General features: G+C 60.3%; 1 protein-coding gene, 2 long non-coding RNA genes and 1 other non-coding gene across 21 annotated transcripts; 3 read left to right on the top strand and 1 right to left on the bottom strand.

Moving 5' to 3' along the window:
• Positions 1–1,404: 1,404 nt before the first annotated feature.
• Positions 1,405–15,610, bottom strand: TMEM107 (transmembrane protein 107). Of its 4 annotated transcripts, none has more exons than XM_050933215.1 (6): positions 15,548–15,610; positions 12,067–12,193; positions 4,478–4,545; positions 4,079–4,179; positions 2,830–2,926; positions 1,405–1,673 (listed from the first exon to the last, which is right to left on the bottom strand). In XM_050933215.1, exons 2-6 carry the CDS (start codon positions 12,151–12,153, stop codon positions 1,556–1,558), a joined length of 471 nt encoding a protein of 156 aa, XP_050789172.1. In that variant the 5' UTR covers positions 12,154–12,193; positions 15,548–15,610; the 3' UTR covers positions 1,405–1,555. The 4 variants fall into 4 exon arrangements, with proteins under 4 accessions (XP_050789172.1, XP_050789171.1, XP_050789174.1 ...); XM_050933214.1 differs by having other exon boundaries at positions 15,473–15,580; XM_050933217.1 differs by lacking the exon at positions 1,405–1,673 and adding an exon at positions 2,366–2,729 and having other exon boundaries at positions 15,473–15,579.
• LOC127039470 (uncharacterized) lies at positions 1,703–2,464 on the top strand. 15 transcript variants are annotated; one of them, XR_007770980.1, is made up of 4 exons: positions 1,703–1,898; positions 2,028–2,097; positions 2,168–2,296; positions 2,366–2,464. It is a non-coding gene; the product is annotated as an uncharacterized LOC127039470 (long non-coding RNA). The 15 variants fall into 15 exon arrangements; XR_007770982.1 differs by having other exon boundaries at positions 2,028–2,167; positions 2,238–2,296; XR_007770981.1 differs by having other exon boundaries at positions 1,969–2,097.
• On the top strand, positions 9,705–11,075 carry LOC127039518 (uncharacterized). The gene is made up of 3 exons (XR_007771096.1): positions 9,705–9,773; positions 9,836–9,922; positions 10,757–11,075. It is a non-coding gene; the product is annotated as an uncharacterized LOC127039518 (long non-coding RNA).
• Positions 15,611–17,559: 1,949 nt separating the features above from the next.
• Positions 17,560–17,641, top strand: TRNAS-UGA (transfer RNA serine (anticodon UGA)). Its single transcript has one exon. It is a non-coding gene; the product is annotated as a tRNA-Ser (tRNA).
• The last annotated feature ends 5,099 nt before the right edge of the window (positions 17,642–22,740 follow it).

The raw sequence follows: 22,740 nt of genomic DNA, 5'->3' as shown, positions 1-22,740 counted from the left end.
CCGTCGCGCCGGGCGCTGCCCAGACCCCCTGGGAGGGTTTGGGGGATGGATGAATTGGGGGGATGTGTAGGAGGGACAGATGTGTGGGGATGGATGGATGGGTTGGGGGACGGATGAGGTTGGGAGAAGGGAGGGACAGGGACGTGGGGGGATGGAGGGAGAGGGGCGTGGCTGAGGGGTTTGTGGTTCACCCATAAGGGGGGATACTGGGGAGCCCCCCAGCTCCACCCACTGATCAGCTCCCCCGAGATGGGGACAATCCCTGGGTCTGAGCAGCCCCTCCCCCAATCCGCCCATCCCCTGACCCCCAACCCCAGGAAGATCCCCGCTCTGCTCCCCAGGGAATCTCACCGCTATGCCCAGGTGGGGCAGTGGGGCGGACAGACCCAACAGTGCCTGTGTGCAGGGGGGCGGGGGCGGGTTAGTGGCTGATCCATTCAACACAGTATTTGAGATCCTGTTCACAGCCCCATATATTCAGTCAGCCCCCCAGCCCTGCCGGTGCCCCTCACTCCTGACCCACAGCCCCTGCCAGCCCAGCCCTGCCCCCCCCAGCTCTGCCGGTGCCCCTCACTCCCGACTTGCAGCCCCTGCTAGCCCAGCCCTGCCCCCCCCCAGCTCTGCCGGTGCCCCTCACTCCCGACCTGCAGCCCCTGCTAGTCCAGCCCTGCCCCGCCCAGCTCTGCCAGTGCCCCTCAATCCCGACCTGCAGCCCCTGCTAGCCCAGCCCTGCCCCCCAGCTCTGCCGGTGCCCCTCACTCCCGACCTGCAGCCCTGCTAGCCCAGCCCTGCCCCCCAGCTCTGCCGGTGCCCCTCACTCCCGACCCGCAGCACCTGCCAGCCCAGCCCTGCCCCCCCCCGCCCTGCTGGTGCCCCTCACTCCCGACCCGCAGCTCCTGCCAGCCCATCCCTGCCCCCCTAGCTCTGCCGGTGCCCCTCACTCCCGACCCGCAGGCCCTGCTAGCCCAACCCTGCCCCCCCCAGCTCTGCCAGTGCCCCTCAATCCCGACCTGCAGCCCCTGCTAGCCCAGCCCTGCCCCCCAGCTCTGCCGGTGCCCCTCAGTCCCGACCCGCAGCCCCTGCTAGCCCAGCCCAGCCCCACCAGCCCTGCCGGTGCCCCTCACTCCTGACCCGCAGCCCCTGCTAGCCCAGCCCAGCCCTGCCCCCAGCTCTGCCGGTGCCCCTCACTCCTGACCTGCAGCCCCCCCGCTCTGCCGATGCCCGCACTGCATTTGTCCCTCAAGCCTGACGCACAGCCCCCTGGGGCCAGCAGTGACTGTGAGGTGAGAGCGCCCCCTGCTGAATCAGCCCCCTTCTCATGGGATCACCCCCAAAGCCCCTCGCCGTGTGAGTTCTGCCCCCCAGCCAATGGGGAGGGGGGAGCAGACCGGGACAGACCCCAGCTCGTTAGAAAAGCCAGCTTTATTCATGGGGCAGGGCGGGCTCCTGGGCTGGGGGACACAGCCAGAGGGGGAGCAGCTGGTAGAAACAGCGGAAAAATTCTTCTCCCTCGCCGTGTCAGCTGCTCCTTAGGGGCTCTGCCCCACTGATCCTATCACTGCTGTGCAGTGGGGCTGTGCCAAGTGCACTCCTGCCTGCTGCCACTGGAGGGCGCTGCAAGGTCCCATGGGAATGATGCAGGGTGCAGTATCTCCTGCTGCCACTGGGGTGTCCTGGGGGCACTGAATGTTGCTATGGGACTGATGCAGAGTGCAGTGCCACTCGTTGCCCCTGGGAGTCTCCTGGGGGGCACTGCAGGTTACTATGGGACTGACACAGAGTGCAGTGCCGCCTGTTGCCCCTGGGAGTCTCCTGGGGGGCACTGCAGGTTACTATGGGACTGACACAGGGTGCAGTGCCGCCTGTTGCCCCTGGGAGTCTCCTGGGGGGCACTGCAGGTTACTATGGGACTGACACAGGATGCTGTGCCGCCTGTTGCCCCTGGGAGTCTCCTGGGAGGCACTGCAGGTTACTATGCGACTGACACAGAGTGCAGTGCCGCCTGTTGCCCCTGGGGGGCACTGCAGGTTGCTATGGGACTGATGCAGAGTGCAGTACCGCCTGTTGCCCCTGGGGGTCTCCTGGGGAGCGCTGCAGGTTGCTATGGGACTGACAGAGAGTGCAGTGCCACCTGTTGCCCCCGGGGGTCTCCTGGGGGGCACTGCAGGTTGCTATGGGACTGATGCAGAGTGCAGTGCTGCCTGTTGCCCCTGGGGGTCTCCTGGGGATCGCTGCAGGTTGCTATGGGATTGACGCAGAGTGCAGTGCCGCCTGTTGCCCCTGGGGGGCACTGCAGGTTGCTATGGGACTGATGCAGAGTGCAGTACCGCCTGTTGCCCCGGGGGTCTCCTGGGGAGCGCTGCAGGTTGCTATGGGACTGACGCAGAGTGCAGTGCCGCCTGTTGCCCCTGAGGGTCTCCTGGTGAAGGCCACTGCAGGCCCCTATGGGGCTAACTCAGCCCTGCCCCTAGAGGCAGAGCACCAGGGCCTGACTGCCCCATGCAGCCACCCCATCACCAGCTGCCCCTGTCCAGCGCTGGGTCTGTAGGGCTGAGGAGCAGCGGCGGGCGCTGGCGAGCTCCCTGTCCGGCGTATCCACCCCCCGGCTCAGAGCCCATGGGGCCAGCGGTACAGACCTCCCAAGGGGCCCGGCTCCGGCTCACAGGGGCTTTCTCTTGAACCCGAAGACAGACACGAAGAGCAGGATCTCGAAGGCAGCGGGCAGGGCACTGGGGGCACAAGGGCAGGTGGGGTTAGTGCCAGGAGCTCTGCCATGGGCAGGACATTCCTGAGGGGCCCACCCCACCTCTCCCCGTCGGGGGCATCTACCTGCAGAAGGCCAGGATGTACCAGTAGGTGGCGCTCTCCCAGCGCTCCAAGACAAAGAAGGAAAGACAGATGGAGGCGCTGCAGTGAGCGGCCAGTGCTGGGGAGGAGCCGTCAGGAAAATAACTCATCGTGGAGAGAACAGGCACCGGGAGACAGGCCCTTTGCCCTCTAGGGGGCGCCGGCTCCCACCCAGCCCCAGGGCAGGGACTGGCTGGCTCAGGGGGGGCAGGGAATGGGGCAGGGGCCTGTCCCCTCTAGGGGGCGCTGGCTCCCATCCAGCCCCAGGCCAGGGACTGGCTGGCTCAGGGGGGCAGGGAATGGGGCAGGGGCCTGTCCTCGCTGGGGGCGCTGGCTCCCACCTGGCCCCAGGGCAAGGACTGGCTGGCTCAGGGAGGCAGGGAATGGGGCAGAGGCTTGTCCCCGCTGGGGGGCGCTGGTTCCTTGAGTGCTGTGCAGAGTAGGGTGACCAGATGTCCTGATTTTATAGGGACAGTCTTGATTTTTGAGTCTTTTTCTTACATAAGCTCCTATTGCCCCCCACCCCGTGTCCCGATTTTTCACACTTGCTGTCTGGTCACCCTAGTGCAGAGGGAAGGGGTTGCGGCTCCTGCAGGGGGCGCCACTGACCTGCAGAAGGCAAAGATCCACCAGTAGAGGCTGCTGTCCCACTGGTCGAAGAGGAAGAAGACGAGGGCCACGGTGGCGGCAGCGTGGGCCCCGATGGCTGGGGTGGGAGCAGAGTCAGGGACCAACAACGGGGACTGACGTGGGGAGGCAGATGCAGCTTGGTGGGGGGCAGGGGGCTGCCCCAGTCCCCTCTCTCCCAGACCCATCCAGGCCCTGGTCTCTCCACTGTGGATGCCAACAGTGCTAACCAGGGCGATCCTTTGGGGTTAGCTGAGTGAAACCCCCTCCTTCCCATTCCCCGCCCCCTAAGCCAGCCAGTCCCTGCCATGGGGCTGGATGGGAGCTGGCGCCCCCTAGAGGGGACACGCCCCTGCCCCATTCCCTGCCCTCCTGAGCCAGCCAGTCCCTGCACCGGGACAAGATGGGAGCTGGTGCCCCCTAGAGGGAATAGGCCACATGCCCCATTCCCCCCAGGCCCCTGACAGCAAGTGCAGACCAGAGGTGGCGCCCCCCTGGGGACGACAGTCGTGCTGTGGGGGGGGAGAGCAGGCAGGTGCTGGGGATGCTGTAACACCAGTCGGGGGGTGCAGAGTACGTCCCCCCCAGCAGGGCAGAAGGATACAGAGCAGACTCTGCGTGTTGTTGAACATGGACACCCCGGACAGGAAGCCGGCCAGCTCCACGGCGAACAAGCCCAGCGTCACCGACAGGGCCACCACCAGCCTGGGGTCAGCGCCGACGGCCGGACGGGACACACAGGGTTACACAGGCCCAGGCCGGGGCGGGCACAACCCCACCAGGCCCGTCCACCATCCCTCACTCCCAGGCCACTCCTGCCTGCCCCGGTCTCCCCACAGGCCCAGCCCCCTGCAATCTCATGCCTCCCCCCTCTCTGAGCCCACTTCTGCCCCCTCTGCAGTCCCAGCATCCCCCACCCATGCCCTGCTGGGCCCATCCTCCTCCCACCTGTCATCCCAGGTGCCTCCCGCCCCCCGGTCTCCCCAGGCCCTGGCTGACTCACTCCACGTCCTGGCGCTGGTACTGCTGCTGGCTGTACTGCAGGGGCAGCGAGGCGAGGACATTGTTGTCCTGGAAGACAGGGGGCAGCGAGATCAGCCCTGCAGATTGCAGTGCCCTGGGCATGCCACTCAGTGGAGGGTGGGCTGGGGCAGAGTCGGGGGCAGAGCAGAGGATGCTATTCTGGCTCCCAGCCCCCCTGTTCTAACCCACCAGCCCCCACTCCCCTCCCAGAGCCAGGGAGAGAACCCAGGAGTCCTGGCTCCCAGCCCCCCTGTTCTAATCCACCAGCCCCCACTCCCCTCCCAGAGCCAGGGAGAGAACCCAGGAGTCCTGGCTCCCAGCCCCCTCTGCTCTGACCCACCAGCCCCCACTCCCCTTCCAGAGCCGGTGGGGAGAACCCAGGAGTCCTGTCTCCCAGCCCCACTGCTCTCAGCGCCAACCCCCACGCCTCTCCCAGAGATGGGATAGAACCCAGGAGTCTTGGTGCACATTGTTGCTAGCCACCTCCCTGCAACCATAACCCGTCCCGGATTCCTGCAGCCCACATCCCTCCTCTCACCTCTGGAAAGTGATTGGTGGGTGGGTGGGTGGATGTGTGTGTGTGTGTGTTCACTGTGTGGTGGGTGCATATGCTGGGGGATGGGAGGGGCGCAATGTGTGGGTAAAATGAAAGCCCTGCTGCTTGCGGGGGGGTGCTGGATGATTGTGTACACCGTGTTAGGTGGTGAGTGTGTTGGGAGATCTGTATGTGCGTCACAGGGCTGTGCATGGGGTAGTGGCAGGCGGGTGTTGCCAGGGCAGCTGTGCACGTTGTATGGGTGGTGTGTCATATGGATGGATGTTGTATGGGTGTGCATCGTGGGGACAGGTGGCCATCGTTGGGATGGGCATATGGTCTGGGGATGTATCGTAGGCATGGGTGTGTTATGGTGGGGTGTGTGGTAGGCATGGTCGTCATATGGGCGTGCGTTGTCGGGGTGGGTGTGCGTCAGAGGCATCAACAGGATCGGCATGTTGTATGGGTGTACATCCGAGATGCGGGTGTCATAAAGGTATGAGTTGTCGGGGCAGACATGTTGGACAGGTGTACATCATATGGGTGTACATCCTTGGGGTGGGCGGGCAGACATGCTGTATGGGTGTACCTCACAAGCATCATACGGGGGTGTGTGTTGTCAGGGTGGGCAGGAGGGAGGGCTGTATGGGCGTACCTTGTTGGTGCCATACAGGTGTGCATCATTGTGGTGATTGGATGGGCATGCTGCACAGGTGAGCAGGTGTGCTGTATGAGTATATGTTGTGGGCGTCACATGGGTGTGCGTTGTTGGGATGGATGGATGGGCAGGCATGCTGTCTGGGTGTAGATCATGAGCGTCACATGGAGGTGTGTCGTCGGGGTGGATGGGCGGGCATGCTGTATGTGTGTAAGATCGTGGATGTTATACAGCATGGGAGTCAGGATGGATGGGCAGCCAAGCTGTCTGGGTGTAAGATCATGGATGTCATACAGCGTGGGCATCGGGGTGGATGGGCGGGAATGCTGTCTGGGTGTAAGATCGTGGATGTTATACAGCATGGGAGTCAGGATGGATGGGCAGCCAAGCTGTCTGGGTGTAAGATTGTGGATGTCATACAGCGTGGGTGTCGTCGGGGTGAATGGGCGGACATGCTGTCTGGGTGTAAGATCATAGGTGTCATACAGCGTGGGCGTCAGGGTGAATGTGCGGCCATGCTGTCTGGGTGTAAGATTATGAGTGTCATACAGCGTGAGTGTCATCGGGGTGGATGGGCGGGCATGCTGTCTGGGTGTAAAACCGTGGGTGTCACACAGTGTGGGTGTCGTCGGGGTGGGAGGGCATGGTGTCTGGGTGTAAGACCGTGGGTGTCACACAGTGTGGGTGTCGTCGGAGTGGATGGGCGGGCATGCTGTCTGGGTGTAAGATCGTGGGTGTCATACAGCGTGGGCGTCGGGGTGGATGGGCCGGCGTGCTGTCTGGTTGTAAGATCGTGGATGTCATAGAGCGTGGGCATCGGGGTGGATGGGTGGGAATGCTGTCTGGGTGTAAGATCGTGGATGTCATACAGCATGGGAGTCGGGGTGGATGGGCAGCCATGCTGTCTGGGTGTAAGATCATGGGTGTCATACAGCATGGGAGTCGGGGTGGATGGGCAGGCATGCTGTCTGAGTGTAAGATCATGGGTGTCATACAGCATGGGAGTCGGGGTGGATGGGCAGGCATGCTGTCTGAGTGTAAGATCGTGGATGTCATACAGCGTGGGCGTAAGGGTTGGATGGGTGGGCATGCTATCTGGGTGTAAGATCGTGGGTGTCATACAGCGTGGGCGTCGGGGTGGATGGGCAGGAATGCTGTCTGGGTGTAAGATCGTGGATGTCATACAGCGTGGGCATCGGGGCGGATGGGCAGCCATGCTGTCTGGGTGTAAGATTGTGGATGTCATACAGCGTGGGTGTCGTCAGGGTGAATGGACGGGCATGCTATCTGGGTGTAAGATCATGGGTGTCATACAGCGTTGGGGTTGGATGGGTGGGCATGCTGTCTGGGTGTAAGATCATGGGTGTCATACAGCGTGGGCATCGGGGTGAATGGGCGGTCATGCTGTCTGGGTGTAAGACCGTGGGTGTCACACAGTGTGGGTGTCATCGGGGTGGATGGGATGGCATGCTGTCTGGGTGTAATATCGTGGGTATCATACAGGGTGGGTGTCGTCGGGGTGAATGGGCGGTCATGCTGTCTGGGTGTAAGACCGTGGGTGTCACACAGTGTGGGTGTCATCGGGGTGGGAGGGCATGCTGTCTGGGTGTAAGATCGTGGGTGTCACACAGTGTGGGTGTCGTCGGGGTGGATGTCGGGCATGGTGTCTGGGTGTAAGACCGTGGGTGTCACACAGTGTGGGTGTCGTCGGGGTGGATGGGCAGCCATGCTGTCTGGGTGTAAGACCGTGGGTGTCATACAGGGTGGGTGTCGTCGGGGTGGGAGGGCATGCTGTCTGGGTGTAAGACCGTGGGTGTCACACAGTGTGGGTGTCGTCGAGGTGGATGGGAAGGCATGCTGTCTGGGTGTAAGACCGTGGGTGTCACACAGTGTGGGTGTCGTCGGGGTGGGAGGGCATGCTGTCTGGGTGTAAGACCGTGGGTGTCACACAGTGTGGGTGTCGTCGGGGTGGGAGGGCATGCTGTCTGGGTGTAAGATCGTGGGTGTCACACAGTGTGGGTGTCGTCGGGCTGGATGGGCGAGCGTGCTGTCTGGGTGTAAGATCGTGGGTGTCACACAGTGTGGGTGTCGTCGGGGTGGGAGGGCATGCTGTCTGGGTGTAAGACCGTGGGTGTCACACAGTGTGGGTGTCGTCGGGGTGGGAGGGCATGCTGTCTGGGTGTAAGACCGTGGGTGTCACACAGTGTGGGTGTCGTCGGGGTGGGAGGGCTTGCTGTCTGGGTGTAAGATCGTGGGTGTCACACAGTGTGGGTGTCATCGGGGTGGATGGGAGGGCGTGCTGTCTGGGTGTAAGACCGTGGGTGTCACACAGTGTGGGTGTCGTCGGGGTGGATGGGCGGGCGGGCGTGCTGTCTGGGTGTAAGACCGTGGGTGTCACCCAGTGTGGGTGTCGTCGAGGTGGGAGGGCATGCTGTCTGGGTGTAAGATCGTGGGTGTCACACAGTGTGGGTGTCGTCGGGGTGGGAGGGCGGGCGTGCTGTCTGGGTGTAAGACCGTGGGTGTCACACAGTGTGGGTGTCGTCGGGGTGGGAGGGCATGCTGTCTGGGTGTAAGACCGTGGGTGTCACACAGTGTGGGTGTCGTCGGGGTGGATGGGCAGCCATGCTGTCTGGGTGTAAGACCGTGGGTGTCACACAGTGTGGGTGTCGTCGGGGTGGGAGGGCGGGCGTGCTGTCTGGGTGTAAGACCGTGGGTGTCACACAGTGTGGGTGTCGTCGGGGTGGGAGGGCGGGCGTGCTGTCTGGGTGTAAGACCGTGGGTGTCACACAGTGTGGCTGTCGTCGGGGTGGGAGGGCGGGCGTGCTGTCTGGGTGTAAGACCGTGGGTGTCACCCAGTGTGGGTGTCGTCGGGGTGGGAGGGCATGCTGTCTGGGTGTAAGACCGTGGGTGTCACACAGTGTGGGTGTCGTCGGGGTGGGAGGGCGGGCGTGCTGTCTGGGTGTAAGACCGTGGGTGTCACACAGTGTGGGTGTCGTCGGGGTGGGAGGGCATGGTGTCTGGGTGTAAGACCGTGGGTGTCACAAAGTGTGGGTGTCGTCGGAGTGGATGGGCGGGCATGCTGTCTGGGTGTAAGATCGTGGGTGTCATACAGCGTGGGCGTAGGGGTTGGATGGGTGGGCGTGCTGTCTGGTTGTAAGATCGTGGATGTCATACAGCGTGGGCATCGGGGTGGATGGGTGGGAATGCTGTCTGGGTGTAAGATCGTGGATGTCATACAGCATGGGAGTCGGGGTGGATGGGCAGCCATGCTGTCTGGGTGTAAGATCATGGGTGTCATACAGCATGGGAGTCGGGGTGGATGGGCAGGCATGCTGTCTGAGTGTAAGATCGTGGATGTCATACAGCGTGGGCGTAGGGGTTGGATGGGTGGGCATGCTATCTGGGTGTAAGATCGTGGGTGTCATACAGCGTGGGCGTCGGGGTGGATGGGCAGGAATGCTGTCTGGGTGTAAGATCGTGGATGTCATACAGCGTGGGCATCGGGGCGGATGGGCAGCCATGCTGTCTGGGTGTAAGATTGTGGATGTCATACAGCGTGGGTGTCGTCAGGGTGAATGGACGGGCATGCTATCTGGGTGTAAGATCATGGGTGTCATACAGCGTTGGGGTTGGATGGGTGGGCATGCTGTCTGGGTGTAAGATCATGGGTGTCATACAGCGTGGGCATCGGGGTGAATGGGCGGTCATGCTGTCTGGGTGTAAGACCGTGGGTGTCACACAGTGTGGGTGTCATCGGGGTGGATGGGATGGCATGCTGTCTGGGTGTAATATCGTGGGTATCATACAGGGTGGGTGTCGTCGGGGTGAATGGGCGGTCATGCTGTCTGGGTGTAAGACCGTGGGTGTCACACAGTGTGGGTGTCATCGGGGTGGGAGGGCATGCTGTCTGGGTGTAAGATCGTGGGTGTCACACAGTGTGGGTGTCGTCGGGGTGGATGTCGGGCATGGTGTCTGGGTGTAAGACCGTGGGTGTCACACAGTGTGGGTGTCGTCGGGGTGGATGGGCAGCCATGCTGTCTGGGTGTAAGACCGTGGGTGTCATACAGGGTGGGTGTCGTCGGGGTGGGAGGGCATGCTGTCTGGGTGTAAGACCGTGGGTGTCACACAGTGTGGGTGTCGTCGAGGTGGATGGGAGGGCATGCTGTCTGGGTGTAAGACCGTGGGTGTCACACAGTGTGGGTGTCGTCGGGGTGGGAGGGCATGCTGTCTGGGTGTAAGACCGTGGGTGTCACCCAGTGTGGGTGTCGTCGGGGTGGGAGGGCATGCTGTCTGGGTGTAAGACCGTGGGTGTCACACAGTGTGGGTGTCGTCGGGGTGAATGGGCAGCCATGCTGTCTGGGTGTAAGATCGTGGGTGTCACACAGTGTGGGTGTCGTCGGGGTGGATGGGCGGGCGTGCTGTCTGGGTGTAAGATCGTGGGTGTCACACAGTGTGGGTGTCGTCGGGGTGGGAGGGCATGCTGTCTGGGTGTAAGACCGTGGGTGTCACACAGTGTGGGTGTCGTCGGGGTGGGAGGGGATGCTGTCTGGGTGTAAGACCATTGGTGTCACACAGTGTGGGTGTCGTCGGGGTGGGAGGGCTTGCTGTCTGGGTGTAAGATCGTGGGTGTCACACAGTGTGGGTGTCATCGGGGTGGATGGGAGGGCGTGCTGTCTGGGTGTAAGACCGTGGGTGTCACACAGTGTGGGTGTCGTCGGGGTGGATGGGCGGGCGGGCGTGCTGTCTGGGTGTAAGACCGTGGGTGTCACACAGTGTGGGTGTCGTCGGGGTGGGAGGGCATGCTGTCTGGGTGTAAGACCGTGGGTGTCACCCAGTGTGGGTGTCGTCGGGGTGGGAGGGCATGCTGTCTGGGTGTAAGATCGTGGGTGTCACACAGTGTGGGTGTCGTCGGGGTGGGAGGGCGGGCGTGCTGTCTGGGTGTAAGACCGTGGGTGTCACACAGTGTGGGTGTCGTCGGGGTGGGAGGGCATGCTGTCTGGGTGTAAGATCGTGGGTGTCACACAGTGTGGGTGTCGTCGGGGTGGATGGGCGGGCATGCTGTCTAGGTGTAAGACCGTGGGTGTCACACAGTGTGGGTGTCGTCGGGGTGGATGGGCAGCCATGCTGTCTGGGTGTAAGATCGTGGGTGTCACACAGTGTGGGTGTCGTCGGGGTGGATGGGCGGGCATGCTGTCTAGGTGTAAGACCGTGGGTGTCACACAGTGTGGGTGTCGTCGGGGTGGGAGGGCATGCTGTCTGGGTGTAAGACCGTGGGTGTCACACAGTGTGGGTGTCGTCGGGGTGGGAGGGCGTGCTGTCTGGGTGTAAGACCGTGGGTGTCACACAGTGTGGGTGTCGTCGGGGTGGGAGGGCATGCTGTCTGGGTGTAAGACCGTGGGTGTCACACAGGGTGGGTGTCGTCGGGGTGGGAGGGCATGCTGTCTGGGTGTAAGACCGTGCGTGTCACACAGTGTGGGTGTCGTCGGGGTGGCAGGGCATGCTGTCTGGGTGTAGGATCGTGGGTGTCACACAGTGTGGGTGTCGTCGGGGTGGGAGGGCATGCTGTCTGGGTGTAAGACCGTGGGCGTCACACAGTGTGGGTGTCGTCGGGGTGGGAGGGCATGCTGTCTGGGTGTAAGACCGTGGGTGTCACACAGTGTGGGTGTCGTCGGGGTGGATGGGCGGGTATGCTGTCTGGGTGTAAGACCGTGGGTGTCACACAGGGTGGGTGTCGTCGGGGTGGGAGGGCGTGCTGTCTGGGTGTAAGACCGTGGGTGTCACACAGTGTGGGTGTCGTCGGGGTGGATGGGCGGGCATGCTGTCTGGGTGTAAGACCGTGGGTGTCACACAGGGTGGGTGTCGTCGGGGTGGGAGGGCGTGCTGTCTGGGTGTAAGACCGTGGGTGTCACACAGTGTGGGTGTCGTCGGGGTGGATGGGCAGGCATGGTGTCTGGGTGTAAGACCGTGGGTGTCACACAGGGTGGGTGTCGTCGGGGTGGGAGGGCGTGCTGTCTGGGTGTAAGACCGTGGGTGTCACACAGTGTGGGTGTCGTCGGGGTGTGAGGGCATGGTGTCTGGGTGTAAGACCGTGGGTGTCAGACAGTGCGGGTGTCGTCGCGGTGGGAGGGCATGCTGTCTGGGTGTAAGACCGTGGGTGTCACACAGTGTGGGTGTCGTCGGGGTGTGAGGGCATGGTGTCTGGGTGTAAGACCGTGGGTGTCAGACAGTGTGGGTGTCGTCGGGGTGGGAGGGCATGCTGTCTGGGTGTAAGACCGTGGGTGTCACACAGTGTGGGTGTCGTCGGGGTGGGAGGGCATGCTGTCTGGGTGTAAGACCGTGGGTGTCACACAGGGTGGGCATCGTGGGGGTCTCTCACCCGGGACCAGAAGATGGTGATGACGATGACGAGATGGGCCGTGAGGGTCAGGAAGCGGGCGGGCACCAGTCCGCTGACCAGCACCATCGCCAGGCGCCCCCCACTGGCAGGGTCCTCTGGGCGGCGCCTGGCCGGGGGAGAGCAAAGGCGTCAGGCTGGGGTGACCAAAGGCAGCACCAGGCCCCACAGCCCCCTCCCCGTGAAGCCCCCATCTCCCGTTGTCCCCACCGCAGCCCCACATGGAACCCCCCAATTCCCATTGTCCCCCATCCGCCCCCGCATTGCTGCCACCCCTGTGGAGACCTCCTCCCTCATCCCCGCACCCCCCTCAAGAAACCCTCCCATCCCCGCCCCCTCACAGAGACTCCCTCTCCCCCATCCCCCCCTCATGGAACCCCCCCATTCCCGTCCCCACATAGATATTCCCCCTCCCCCAACCTCACCTCCCCTCGTGGAACCTCACCATCCCCGCCCCCCCCACAAAGACTCCCCCAGCCCCACGCCCCCCCCATGGAACCCCTCCATCCCCAAGTCCCCCCCCATAGAGACTCCTCCTCCTCATTCCTGCCCCCCCTCGTGGAACCCCCCATCCCTGCCCCCCACAGAGACTCCCCCTCCCCATTCCTGCCCCCCCTCGTGGAACCCCCCATCCCCGCCCCCCATAGAGACTCCCCCTCCCCATTCCTGCCCCCCCTCGTGGAACCCCCCATCCCTGCCCCCCACAGAGACTCCCCCTCCCCATTCCTGCCCCCCCTCGTGGAACCCCCCATCCCCGCCCCCCATAGAGACTCCCCCTCCCCGCCCCCCCATGGAGCCCCCCATCCCCGCCCCCCCAGAGACTCCCCCTCCCCATTCCTGCCCCCCCTGGAACCCCCCATCCCCGGCCCCCTTAGAGACTCCCCCTCCCCATTCCTGCCCCCCCCATGGAACCCCCCATCCCCGCCCCCTAGAGACTCCCCCTCCCCGTTCCTGCCCCCCCTCGTGGAACCCCCCATCCCCGCCCCCATAGAGACTCCCCCTCCCCCTCCCCGCCCCCCCATGAGCCCCCCATCCCCGCCCTCCATAGAGACTCCCCCTCCCCGTTCCTGCCCCCCCTTGTGGAACCCCCCATGCCCGCCCCCCATAGAGACTCGTCCTCCCCATTCCTGCCCCCCCTCGTGGAACCCCCCATCCCCGCCCCCCATAGATACTCCCCCTCCCCATTCCTGCCCCCCCTCGTGCAACCCCCATCCCCGCCCCCCATAGAGACTCCCCCTCCCCATTCCTGCCCCCCCTCGTGCAACCCCCATCCCCACCCCCCATAGAGACTCCCCCTCCCCATTCCTGCCCCCCTCGTGGAACCCCCCATCTCCGCCCCCCATAGAGACTCCCCCTCCCCATTCCTGCCCCCCCAAGGAACCCCCCATCCCCGCCCCCCATAGAGACTCCCCCTCCCCGTTCCTGCCCCCCCATCGTGAAACCCCCCATCCCCGCCCCCCATAGAGACTCCCCCTCCCCGTTCCTGCCCCCCCATGGAACCCCCCATCCCCGCCCCCCATAGACACTCCCCCTCCCCATTCCTGCCCCCCCTCGTGGAACCCCCCCATCCCTGCCCCCCACAGAGACTCCCCCTCCCCATTCCTGCCCCCCCTCGTGCAACCCCCCATCCCTGCCCCCCCATAGAGACTCCCCCTCCCCGTTCCTGCCCCCCCCTCGTGGTACCCCCCATCCCTGCCCCCCATAGAGACTCCCCCTCCCCGTTCCTGCCCCCCCTCGTGGAACCCCCCATCCCCGCCCCCCATAGACTCCCCCTCCCCATTCCTGCCCCCCTCGTGGAACCCCCCATCTCCGCCCCCCATAGAGACTCCCCCTCCCCATTCCTGCCCCCCCAAGGAACCCCCCATCCCCGCCCCCCCATAGAGACTCCCCCTCCCCATTCCTGCCCCCCCAAGGAACCCCCCATCCCCGCCCCCCCATAGAGACTCCCCCTCCCCATTCCTGCCCCCCCTCGTGGAACCCCCCATCCCCGCCCCCCACAGAGACTCCCCCTCCCCATTCCTGCCCCCTCATGGAACCCCCCATCCCCGCCCCCCATAGAGACTCCCCCTCCCCATTCCTGCCCCCCCTCGTGCAACCCCCCATCCCCGCCCCCCACAGAGTCTCCCCCTCCCCGTTCCTGCCCCCCCAAGGAACCCCCCATCCCCGCCCCCCACAGAGACTCCCCCTCCCCGTTCCTGCCCCCCCATGGAACCCCCCATCCCCGCCCCCCATAGAGACTCCCCCTCCCCTCCCCGCCCCCCACAGAGACTCCCCCTCCCCATTCCTGCCCCCCCTCGTGCAACCCCCCATCCCCGCCCCCCATAGAGACTCCCCCTCCCCATTCCTGCCCCCCCTCGTGCAACCCCCCATCCCCGCCCCCCATAGAGACTCCCCCTCCCCTCCCCGCCCCCCCATGGAACCCCCCATCCCCGCCCCCCACAGAGACTCCCCCTCCCCGTTCCTGCCCCCCCATGGAACCCCCCATCCACGCCCCCCATAGACACTCCCCCTCCCCATTCCTGCCCCCCCTCGTGCAACCCCCATCCCCGCCCCCCATAGAGACTCCCCCTCCCCGTTCCTGCCCCCCCTCGTGCAACTCCCCATCCCCGCCCCCCCATAGAGACTCCCCCTTCCCATTCCTGCCCCCCCTCGTGGAACCCCCCATCCCCGCCCCCCACAGAGACTCCCCCTCCCCATTCCTGCCCCCCCATGGAACCCCCCATCCCCGCCCCCCATAGAGACTCCCCCTCCCCATTCCTGCCCCCCCTCGTGGAACCCCCCCATCCCTGCCCCCCACAGAGACTCCCCCTCCCCGTTCCTGCCCCCCCTCGTGGAACCCCCCATCCCCGCCCCCCACAGAGACTCCCCCTCCCCATTCCTGCCCCCCCATGGAACCCCCCATCCCCGCCCCCCATAGAGACTCCCCCTCCCCATTCCTGCCCCCCCTCGTGCAACCCCCCATCCCCGCCCCCCACAGAGTCTCCCCCTCCCCGTTCCTGCCCCCCCCAAGGAACCCCCCATCCCCGCCCCCCACAGAGACTCCCCCTCCCCGTTCCTGCCCCCCCTCGTGGAACCCCCCATCCCCGCCCCCCACAGAGACTCCCCCTCCCCATTCCTGCCCCCCCATGGAACCCCCCATCCCCGCCCCCCATAGAGACTCCCCCTCCCCATTCCTGCCCCCCCCTCGTGGAACCCCCCATCCCTGCCCCCCATAGATACTCCCCCTCCCCATTCCTGCCCCCCCTCGTGCAACCCCCCATCCCCGCCCCCCACAGAGTCTCCCCCTCCCCTCCCCGCCCCCCCATGGAACCCCCCATCCCCGCCCCCCACAGAGACTCCCCCTCCCCCTCCCCGCCCCCCATGGAGCCCCCCCCGCCCGCGCGCCCACCCCCCGAACGGGCTCGCGCTCCGTCTCTGTCTCGCGCTCAGGCCCGAGGCCCCGTTGTTGCCCCTGGCAACCGACCAACGGCCCCAGCAGCTCCCGGCCCCGCCCTTGGCCGCAGCCCGCGCGCGGGCAGGAGAGAGCGCGCGCCCGAGCGCTCGGGGCAACTCTCGCGAGATCGGTGCTGCCGGAGCCGCCATTTTGTCTGAGGGCAGAGAGAAGGGCAGCGGCCCCTTCCCCCTGCGCTGAGCCCTCCCCCAGGGCCATATGGGACAAATAGGGACCCCCACTTCCCCAGGGCAATAAGGGATCCCTTCCCCCAGGGATATATTGGGACTCCTCTCCCCAGGGCAATAGGGGATCATCTCCCCCAGGGCCATATGGGACAAATAGGGACCCCCCACTTCCCCAGGGCAATAAGGGATCCCTTCCCCCAGGGATATATTGGGACTCCCCTCCCCAGGGCAATAGGGGATCATCTCCCCCAGGGCCATATGGGACAAATAGGGACCCCCCACTTCCCCAGGGTAATAAGGGATCCCTTCCCCCAGGGATATATTGGGACTCCCCTCCCCAGGGCAATAGGGGATCATCTCCCCCAGGGCCATATGGGACAAATAGGGACCCCCACTTCCCCAGGGTAATAAGGGATCCCTTCCCCCAGGGATATATTGGGACTCCCCTCCCCAGGGCAATAGGGGATCGTCTCCCCCAGGGCCATATGGGACAAATAGGGACCCCCACTTCCCCAGGGCAATAAGGGACCCCCTCCCCCAGGGATATATAGGGACTCCCCTCCCCAGGGCAATAGGGGATCATCTCCCCCAGGGCCATATGGGACAAATAGGGACCCCCACTTCCCCAGGGCAATAAGGGACCCCCTCCCCCAGGGATATATAGGGACTCCTCTCCCCAGGGCAGTACAGGGACTCCCCTCCCCCAGGGCCATATAGGGACTCCTCTCCCCAGGGCAATACAAGGACTCCCCTCCCCCAAGGCCATATAGGTCCCAGCTCCTCCTAGGGCTATATGGTATCCATAAGCCTTAAAGGCTTCTAGTCTGATGAGGGCAAATCCCACCCCCATGGCATCAAGGAACCTCCCCTCCCCACCCCTCATCTGTCCCCTCGCCAAAGTTATGTCCAGCCCCTCTTAACTCCAGGCCCGTGTCCAATCCTGACCTCACTCTTAGGCCAAACTCCCCAGATAGATGGGATGGGGGAATAGATTTGGGGAGCTGGGCTGAGAACCAGGCATAGAGAGGAGTTCTCATAGGGGTAAGATATAGCTGCAGGGCAGGGGGTAGCTCAGTGCTAGAATATATGTATGAGGCCCCAGGTTTGATCCCTGGCATCTCTGATGGTTTTGTTATTGCATCTGGAGCTGGAGCTGTTTCCCTCTGAGGCTCTAGATCCAGGCAGCTCACCAGGGACTGAAAAAATGATTTATACCCAGGTATCAGCCAATCAGCAACCAGTAAAGTGATTTATACCCAGGTTTCTGCCAATCAGCAACCAGTAAAGTGATTTATACCCAGGTATCTGCCAATCAGCAATGAACACATTTATTTATATCCGTGTATCCTCCAATCAGCAAGAGGCAAAATGATTTATACCCAGGTATCCGCCAATCAGCAAGGAGCACAATAATTTATATGCAGGAATCCTTCCATCATCACTGGACAAAACGAATTACACCCAGCTACGCTTCACTGCGCAAGGGGCAAAATGATTTACACCTGGCTACGCTCCAATCAACGTACGGAGCAACATGATCGGCAAGTGCTTCTCGCTGAGTGCGTTTGAAGAATGGTTGAGTCTTGAAACTATGGGCAGAGGGGGGAAATCTGGAAAAAATGTATTTCTCATCTAGTTTTGCTTTCGTAAAGTAAAGGTTAAGGAATAGAATCTATCTACCCCCACCCTAGCTGTCTATGCACCCCTCTGCTCACACACCCCTCTATTTACCTACCTACTTATCCCCTCCTGAAATGTATCTGCTTAGAAAGTCAGAGCTCTGAGCCATAACATGCCCATTGCACCCACAAAGAAATGACACTCTGCAGCAGGACAGAGAAAAGCTGGCATTATCCAGCTGCGATGGCCGAGTGGTTAAGGCGTTGGACTTGAAATCCAATAGGGTTTCCCTGCGCAGGTTCAAATCCTGCTCGCAGCGGTTAGCTGCTTTTGCTCAGAGAGGCGATGCCCAGAGATCTCACTGGCTTGGGGCATTTTCGGGGGTGAAATGCCAGGCAGGGGCCTGTGGGCTGGCCAGATGGGTGGCACTGCTGAATCCAGGAAAAGCGCATTCTGTGGCCAAGGGGAATGACCCTCAAATTTCTCAGAGGGGCTGGCTAGGGGATCCCCCAGTGCTCGGAGACAGGCCCTGGGTGGTCAGCATTCAGGACTCGCACTCTGACTCAGGGCTCCTTCTACCCAACAAACCCGTCATCGACTCTCCAGTCAAAAACCCACCACTTGGGGTGGCCCCAGCTCCGGTGGGATCCTACTCGGGGGCCAATCTGTGGATATGAGCCCGGTGCCAGGACCCTGATCCCCGCAGAGTGGCCTCCCCAGCCGGACGCCGGCAGGGACGTGTCCATCAACAGGCCAGGGCAGAGGTACTGCAGAGATGCCAGGCTAGGTCTGCAGCTGCGGGCTGGAACTGGCCCCTGACCCAGCCACTGATGTCCAACCCAGAGTGAGACCCCCTCGGCCACACGGCACAGAGAGCCAGAGGGGTTCTGATCCCTGCGACACCTGCCCACTGCCAGGGCCTGGGGAGCTGATCCCCCATGTGTAAATCAGGAGTCACTTCAGTGGCATCAGACGTGCCAATTCCCCTTTCGCTCACCCCAGTCTTTGGGCCAGTACGTGGGATGGAGGGAGGGGCATCAGCCCAAAAGTTGCCTTCAAACGGGCATCCCCAATGACCCTCTTCCAAATAAGCTCCACCCACTTGAGCCACCAGCTTTGTCTACTAAGGGAAATTGACCAGCGCAGTGTCAGGAATTAGGGCTTGCGGCCGAAGCCCTTCCCTTAGCCAGACTGGCTGGAGGAACCCATGGACCTCGCTAAAGTCCAGCAGCGGTGGTTGATAATCACTCCAAGTCCCCCTCATGGGGAAGAACAGAATTGCCTGCATTGCCCTCGGTATGATCGCCATGTTTGCTATGCAGCATTCAGCCCTCGACTCCAATCCACTCTCATGCTTCAGGGCTGCAGCCAGTTGCCCACCAGGGGTCAGGAAGGATGGGCCCTTCCCATCCGTCTCAGCTCCTCCTGTTCTCTGCCAGTTTTGTCTCCTGAGAGATAAGATGCTTTGGTCTAGCTAATGTCAGTCTAGGGGTAGCTGCGTGAAATGGACCGGCCTGGAGGTCAGAGTAAATGCTCCGATGGGCTCTTAAAATGTGATTGAATAATACTAACTAATCTTAATAAGATGCAGCTTTTCGGTGACACCTCAAGGTGTCACCCTTTCCCTTCCATGGCACCGTTCGTCCTACCGATACAACCCACAGTTACTAGTTAACATTAGACTGCTGGCCTTATGAGATTTGCCTTTTGTTATTTCAGGGACATTGCACCCTGCAGGGACCTGCAGGTGCATTTGCAATCAGAGTGGGGTGTCCCTAGCCTCGGTTTGCCAGCAGCTGGGAAAGGACGACGGGATGGCTCACTCAGTAATTGCCCTGTTCTGTTCATTCCTGCTGAAGCACCTGGCATCGGCCACTGTCGGAAGACAGGACACTGGGCTGGATGGACCTTTGGTCTGACCCACTCTGGCCGTTCTTATGTTCTTACATCCTGCATTGGTTTTACTTCTGGCAAGATCTTTTTTCCCAGGGAGCAGCATTGAGCATAAGTAGCCGGCTTCCAGCTCCCCACCTGCCCTCCCTCAACCCTCAGGTCCTGCACTGTCTTTCTCCAGCCACCTTCCCTCTGAATTCACAGGCACAAGCATAGTCTCGGCCCCACAAACAAGCTAGGGGTGTCTGTCCCCACGATGCTTCCAAGCATTCACGCACCCCATTTCATATCGGGGTGCGTAGGCCAGGGTGGTATTTTCCTGGAAAGTTTGGGGAGGAAACAGAGCCGGATTGAGACCTTGAGAGGCCCTAAGCACTGAAAAGATTATGGTGCCCCCCCATGTACTTCAAAATAAAAACAATACTATACCGTAAAATAAAAGATTTTATTTTTCGAAATGACACAAAACTTACATGTATGTTGAAATTAAAGTAGCTTCTTTCTAGATCTTCTGATTGCAAAATTCTGAATAAATTCACCGAAGCTGACTCGACGAAGCATGTCTGCTTCCATGCACAACAGGGAAAGGGAATCAAGTCTGTCCTGACACGTTGTTGTTCTCTGAGGGCTTTTTTAGCCCTTTCAGCTGAGAGAAAGAGCATTCTGCGGCGCAGTTAGTAATCACCAATGTTAGAAAAATCGATGGTGCGATCTCTACATTTGGAAATACACAGTGTATTCTGTCTTTCAATATTGTGTCATGAAGATCAATGTGACTGAATTTCATTTTTCCTGCTTCATTAAACTTTGCGCGCATGTAACAGGGTACGAGTCAACTAGCTTTTGGGAACCTTGTGAATATTGTTTGTCAGATAAGTCCGTATCATTTAGAAAAGAAAATCTACTTGATACTTCTTTGTACCCTTCACCTCTCCTCTTCATATGAGCTTCAAGTGTATCAGTTATGGCATATTAAGTAGATACGTGAAATTTGTCTCTAAGATTCAATGCTGTTTCTGTTGCACTGCTATTATTTGCTTGATTTTTCCTTATTCGGTTGCGGGACTGGGCTTCTTTGTAGTTAGTATCAGGCAAGATCTCTTTTGATATGTCTTCAGATCTTTCGAAATCATTCCTCAAGTGCGTAAGTGGTCTGCTAATGATTGACAGAGGTTTGCACAGGTTTTCAAATCCAATTCTTTCTCTTGGAGAGCTGGACTTGTGTGGTCAAAGTGTTGTAAAATTTCATTCCACATGGTCAACAGGAATACCAGCTCGAGTTCTTGCATCTTGTTTGCAATTCTCCCTTTTGTGATTGGGCTTCAGCTATACTTTCTAATATCTTTCAACACACGATCAGTGCCTAAATACGTTTTAAGAACTGCCCATCAGTGTGCTGAGGCAGAGAAAAATACACAAGGTAACTGGACTCTGCCCCTTAGCTCAGTTATCTGCACTTAAAAAAAAAAATTACACAACATACACTATTTGTATAAAAAGCAACAAAGAATCCTGTGGCACCTTATAGACTAACAGACGTATTGGAGCATGAGCTTTTGTGGGTGAATACCCACTTCGTCGGATGCATGTATTTTTATGTATAAGAAAAAATGAATTAAGCACGTATAACTGAGAAGACTATATCAATAATAAAACATAAATTTATTGCAATGCATGACAGGATCTGATTTCCTTGCATTATTTCGATCTATGTTAGTAGGATGCCCCCCCGCTTTAGGTGGGGATAAGTAATAAAAAGAGAACAGAAAAACGGGGGAAGAGTGTGTAGTGGAGTGTAAGGATGTCTAACAAAGTTCTGATTTTTCCCATGATGACTTCTTTGATATTTGATATTTCAAAAAAAAGCATCGAATTTAAAAAAAAATCGAATTTTTTGGTGCCCCCTGCTTTGCTGGTGCCCTAAGCACATGGTTAGTCTGCCTATTAGGAAATCCAGCCCTGGGAGGAAGACTGTTTTCTGGAGTTTGTTAGATCAGATTTCCTGGCTAGTCAGTTTCACCTCGATATCCTTGATTTGAGCCCAAGATTTTAGCTAAGCAAAAATATTTAACTCCTTGGGAGACTAAACTGGCAGAGAACAAGGCCCCTGGGATGCTGGGAAAATTTGGTCCCTGGCAGTTCTGAAAAATAATAAAATAATCCCAGGCCAAACCACAAACCAATTTTTGTTTTGGACATTTACAGCCAAACAAAACAAACGGACCCCTAACCCTAACCCACCTGCATTGCTGGAAAACAGAGACAACTGCAGGTACTTGGGGTCACCAGAAGGGCTCCCAGGGTGGCCAACCCAAGACCTCAGTCTACATACTTCCAGGTGAATTCAGGGTTTCGGGAAGCAAATGTGCTGAAGATGGCAGGGTGTCACATACTAGGTGCTCCACAGAATCAGAGACTCTCAGGGTTGGAAGGGACCTCAGGAGGGATCTAGTCCAACCCCCTGCTCAAAGCAAGACCAGTTCCCAACTAAATCATCCCAGCCAGGGCTTTGTCAAGACCGACCTTAAAAACATCTAAGGAAGGAGATTCCACCACCTCCCTAGGGAACCCATTCCAGTGCTTCACCACCCTCCTAGTGAAATAGTGTTTCCTAATATCCAACCTAGACCTCCCCCACTGCAACTTGAGACCATTGCTTCTTGTTCTGTCATCTGCTACCACCGAGAACAGTCTAGATCCATCCTCTTTGGAACCCCCTTTCAGGTAGTTGAAAGCAGCTATCAAATCCCCCCTCATTCTTCTCTTCTGCAGACTAAACAATCCCAGTTCCCGCAGCCTCTCCTCATAAGTCATGTGCTCCAGCCTCCTCATCATTTTCGTTGCCCTCCGCTGGACTCTCTCCAATTTGTCCACATCCCTTCTGTAGTGGGGGGCCCAAAACTGGACACAATACTCAAGGTCTGGCCTCACCAGGGACGCGTAGAGGGGAATAATCACTGCCCTCGATCTGCTGGCAATGCTCCTACTAATACAGCCCAATATGCCGTTGGCTTTCTTGGCAACAAGGGCACCCTGCTGACTCATATCCAGCTTCTCATCCATTGTAATCCCCAGGTCCTTTTCTGCAGAACTGCCGCTTAGCCAGTCGGTCCCCAGCCTGTAGCAGTGCCTGGGATTCTTCCCTCCTGAGTGCAGGACTCTGCACCATTCCTTTTATACACCTTTTAATTAGAATATCCCATTCCATCAGGTTCCCTCTTCAACGCCGGTACCCGGGACATCGCATCACAGCCGTGTTTGATGTTCATTTCATGGGCTTTTGAATTCATGCACGTGTTCGCAGCCAGGGCAAAAAGCAGAAATCTCTCGAGCGGCACTAAAAGGCAGCAGCAGCTTTAAGAAACCTAGCTGTTAGACCAGGGTGGTGGGGTTATTCTCCTAGTCTTTTGTTCTGGCTCTCTCAAAGGCCTTGGGGCTAGGTCACTTCTTCCATTGTAATAGCTCATGATTACAGTTAGAAGGGTCCTCAGGGGATTATATAGTCCAACCCCCTGCTCAAAGCCA

This window comes from Gopherus flavomarginatus, chromosome 23 (assembly GCF_025201925.1).
Source record: "Gopherus flavomarginatus isolate rGopFla2 chromosome 23, rGopFla2.mat.asm, whole genome shotgun sequence".
Taxonomy (NCBI): domain Eukaryota; kingdom Metazoa; phylum Chordata; order Testudines; family Testudinidae; genus Gopherus; species Gopherus flavomarginatus.
The sequence above is the reverse complement of the archived record's forward strand: the minus strand, read 5'-3'. Positions and strand labels throughout refer to the sequence as shown.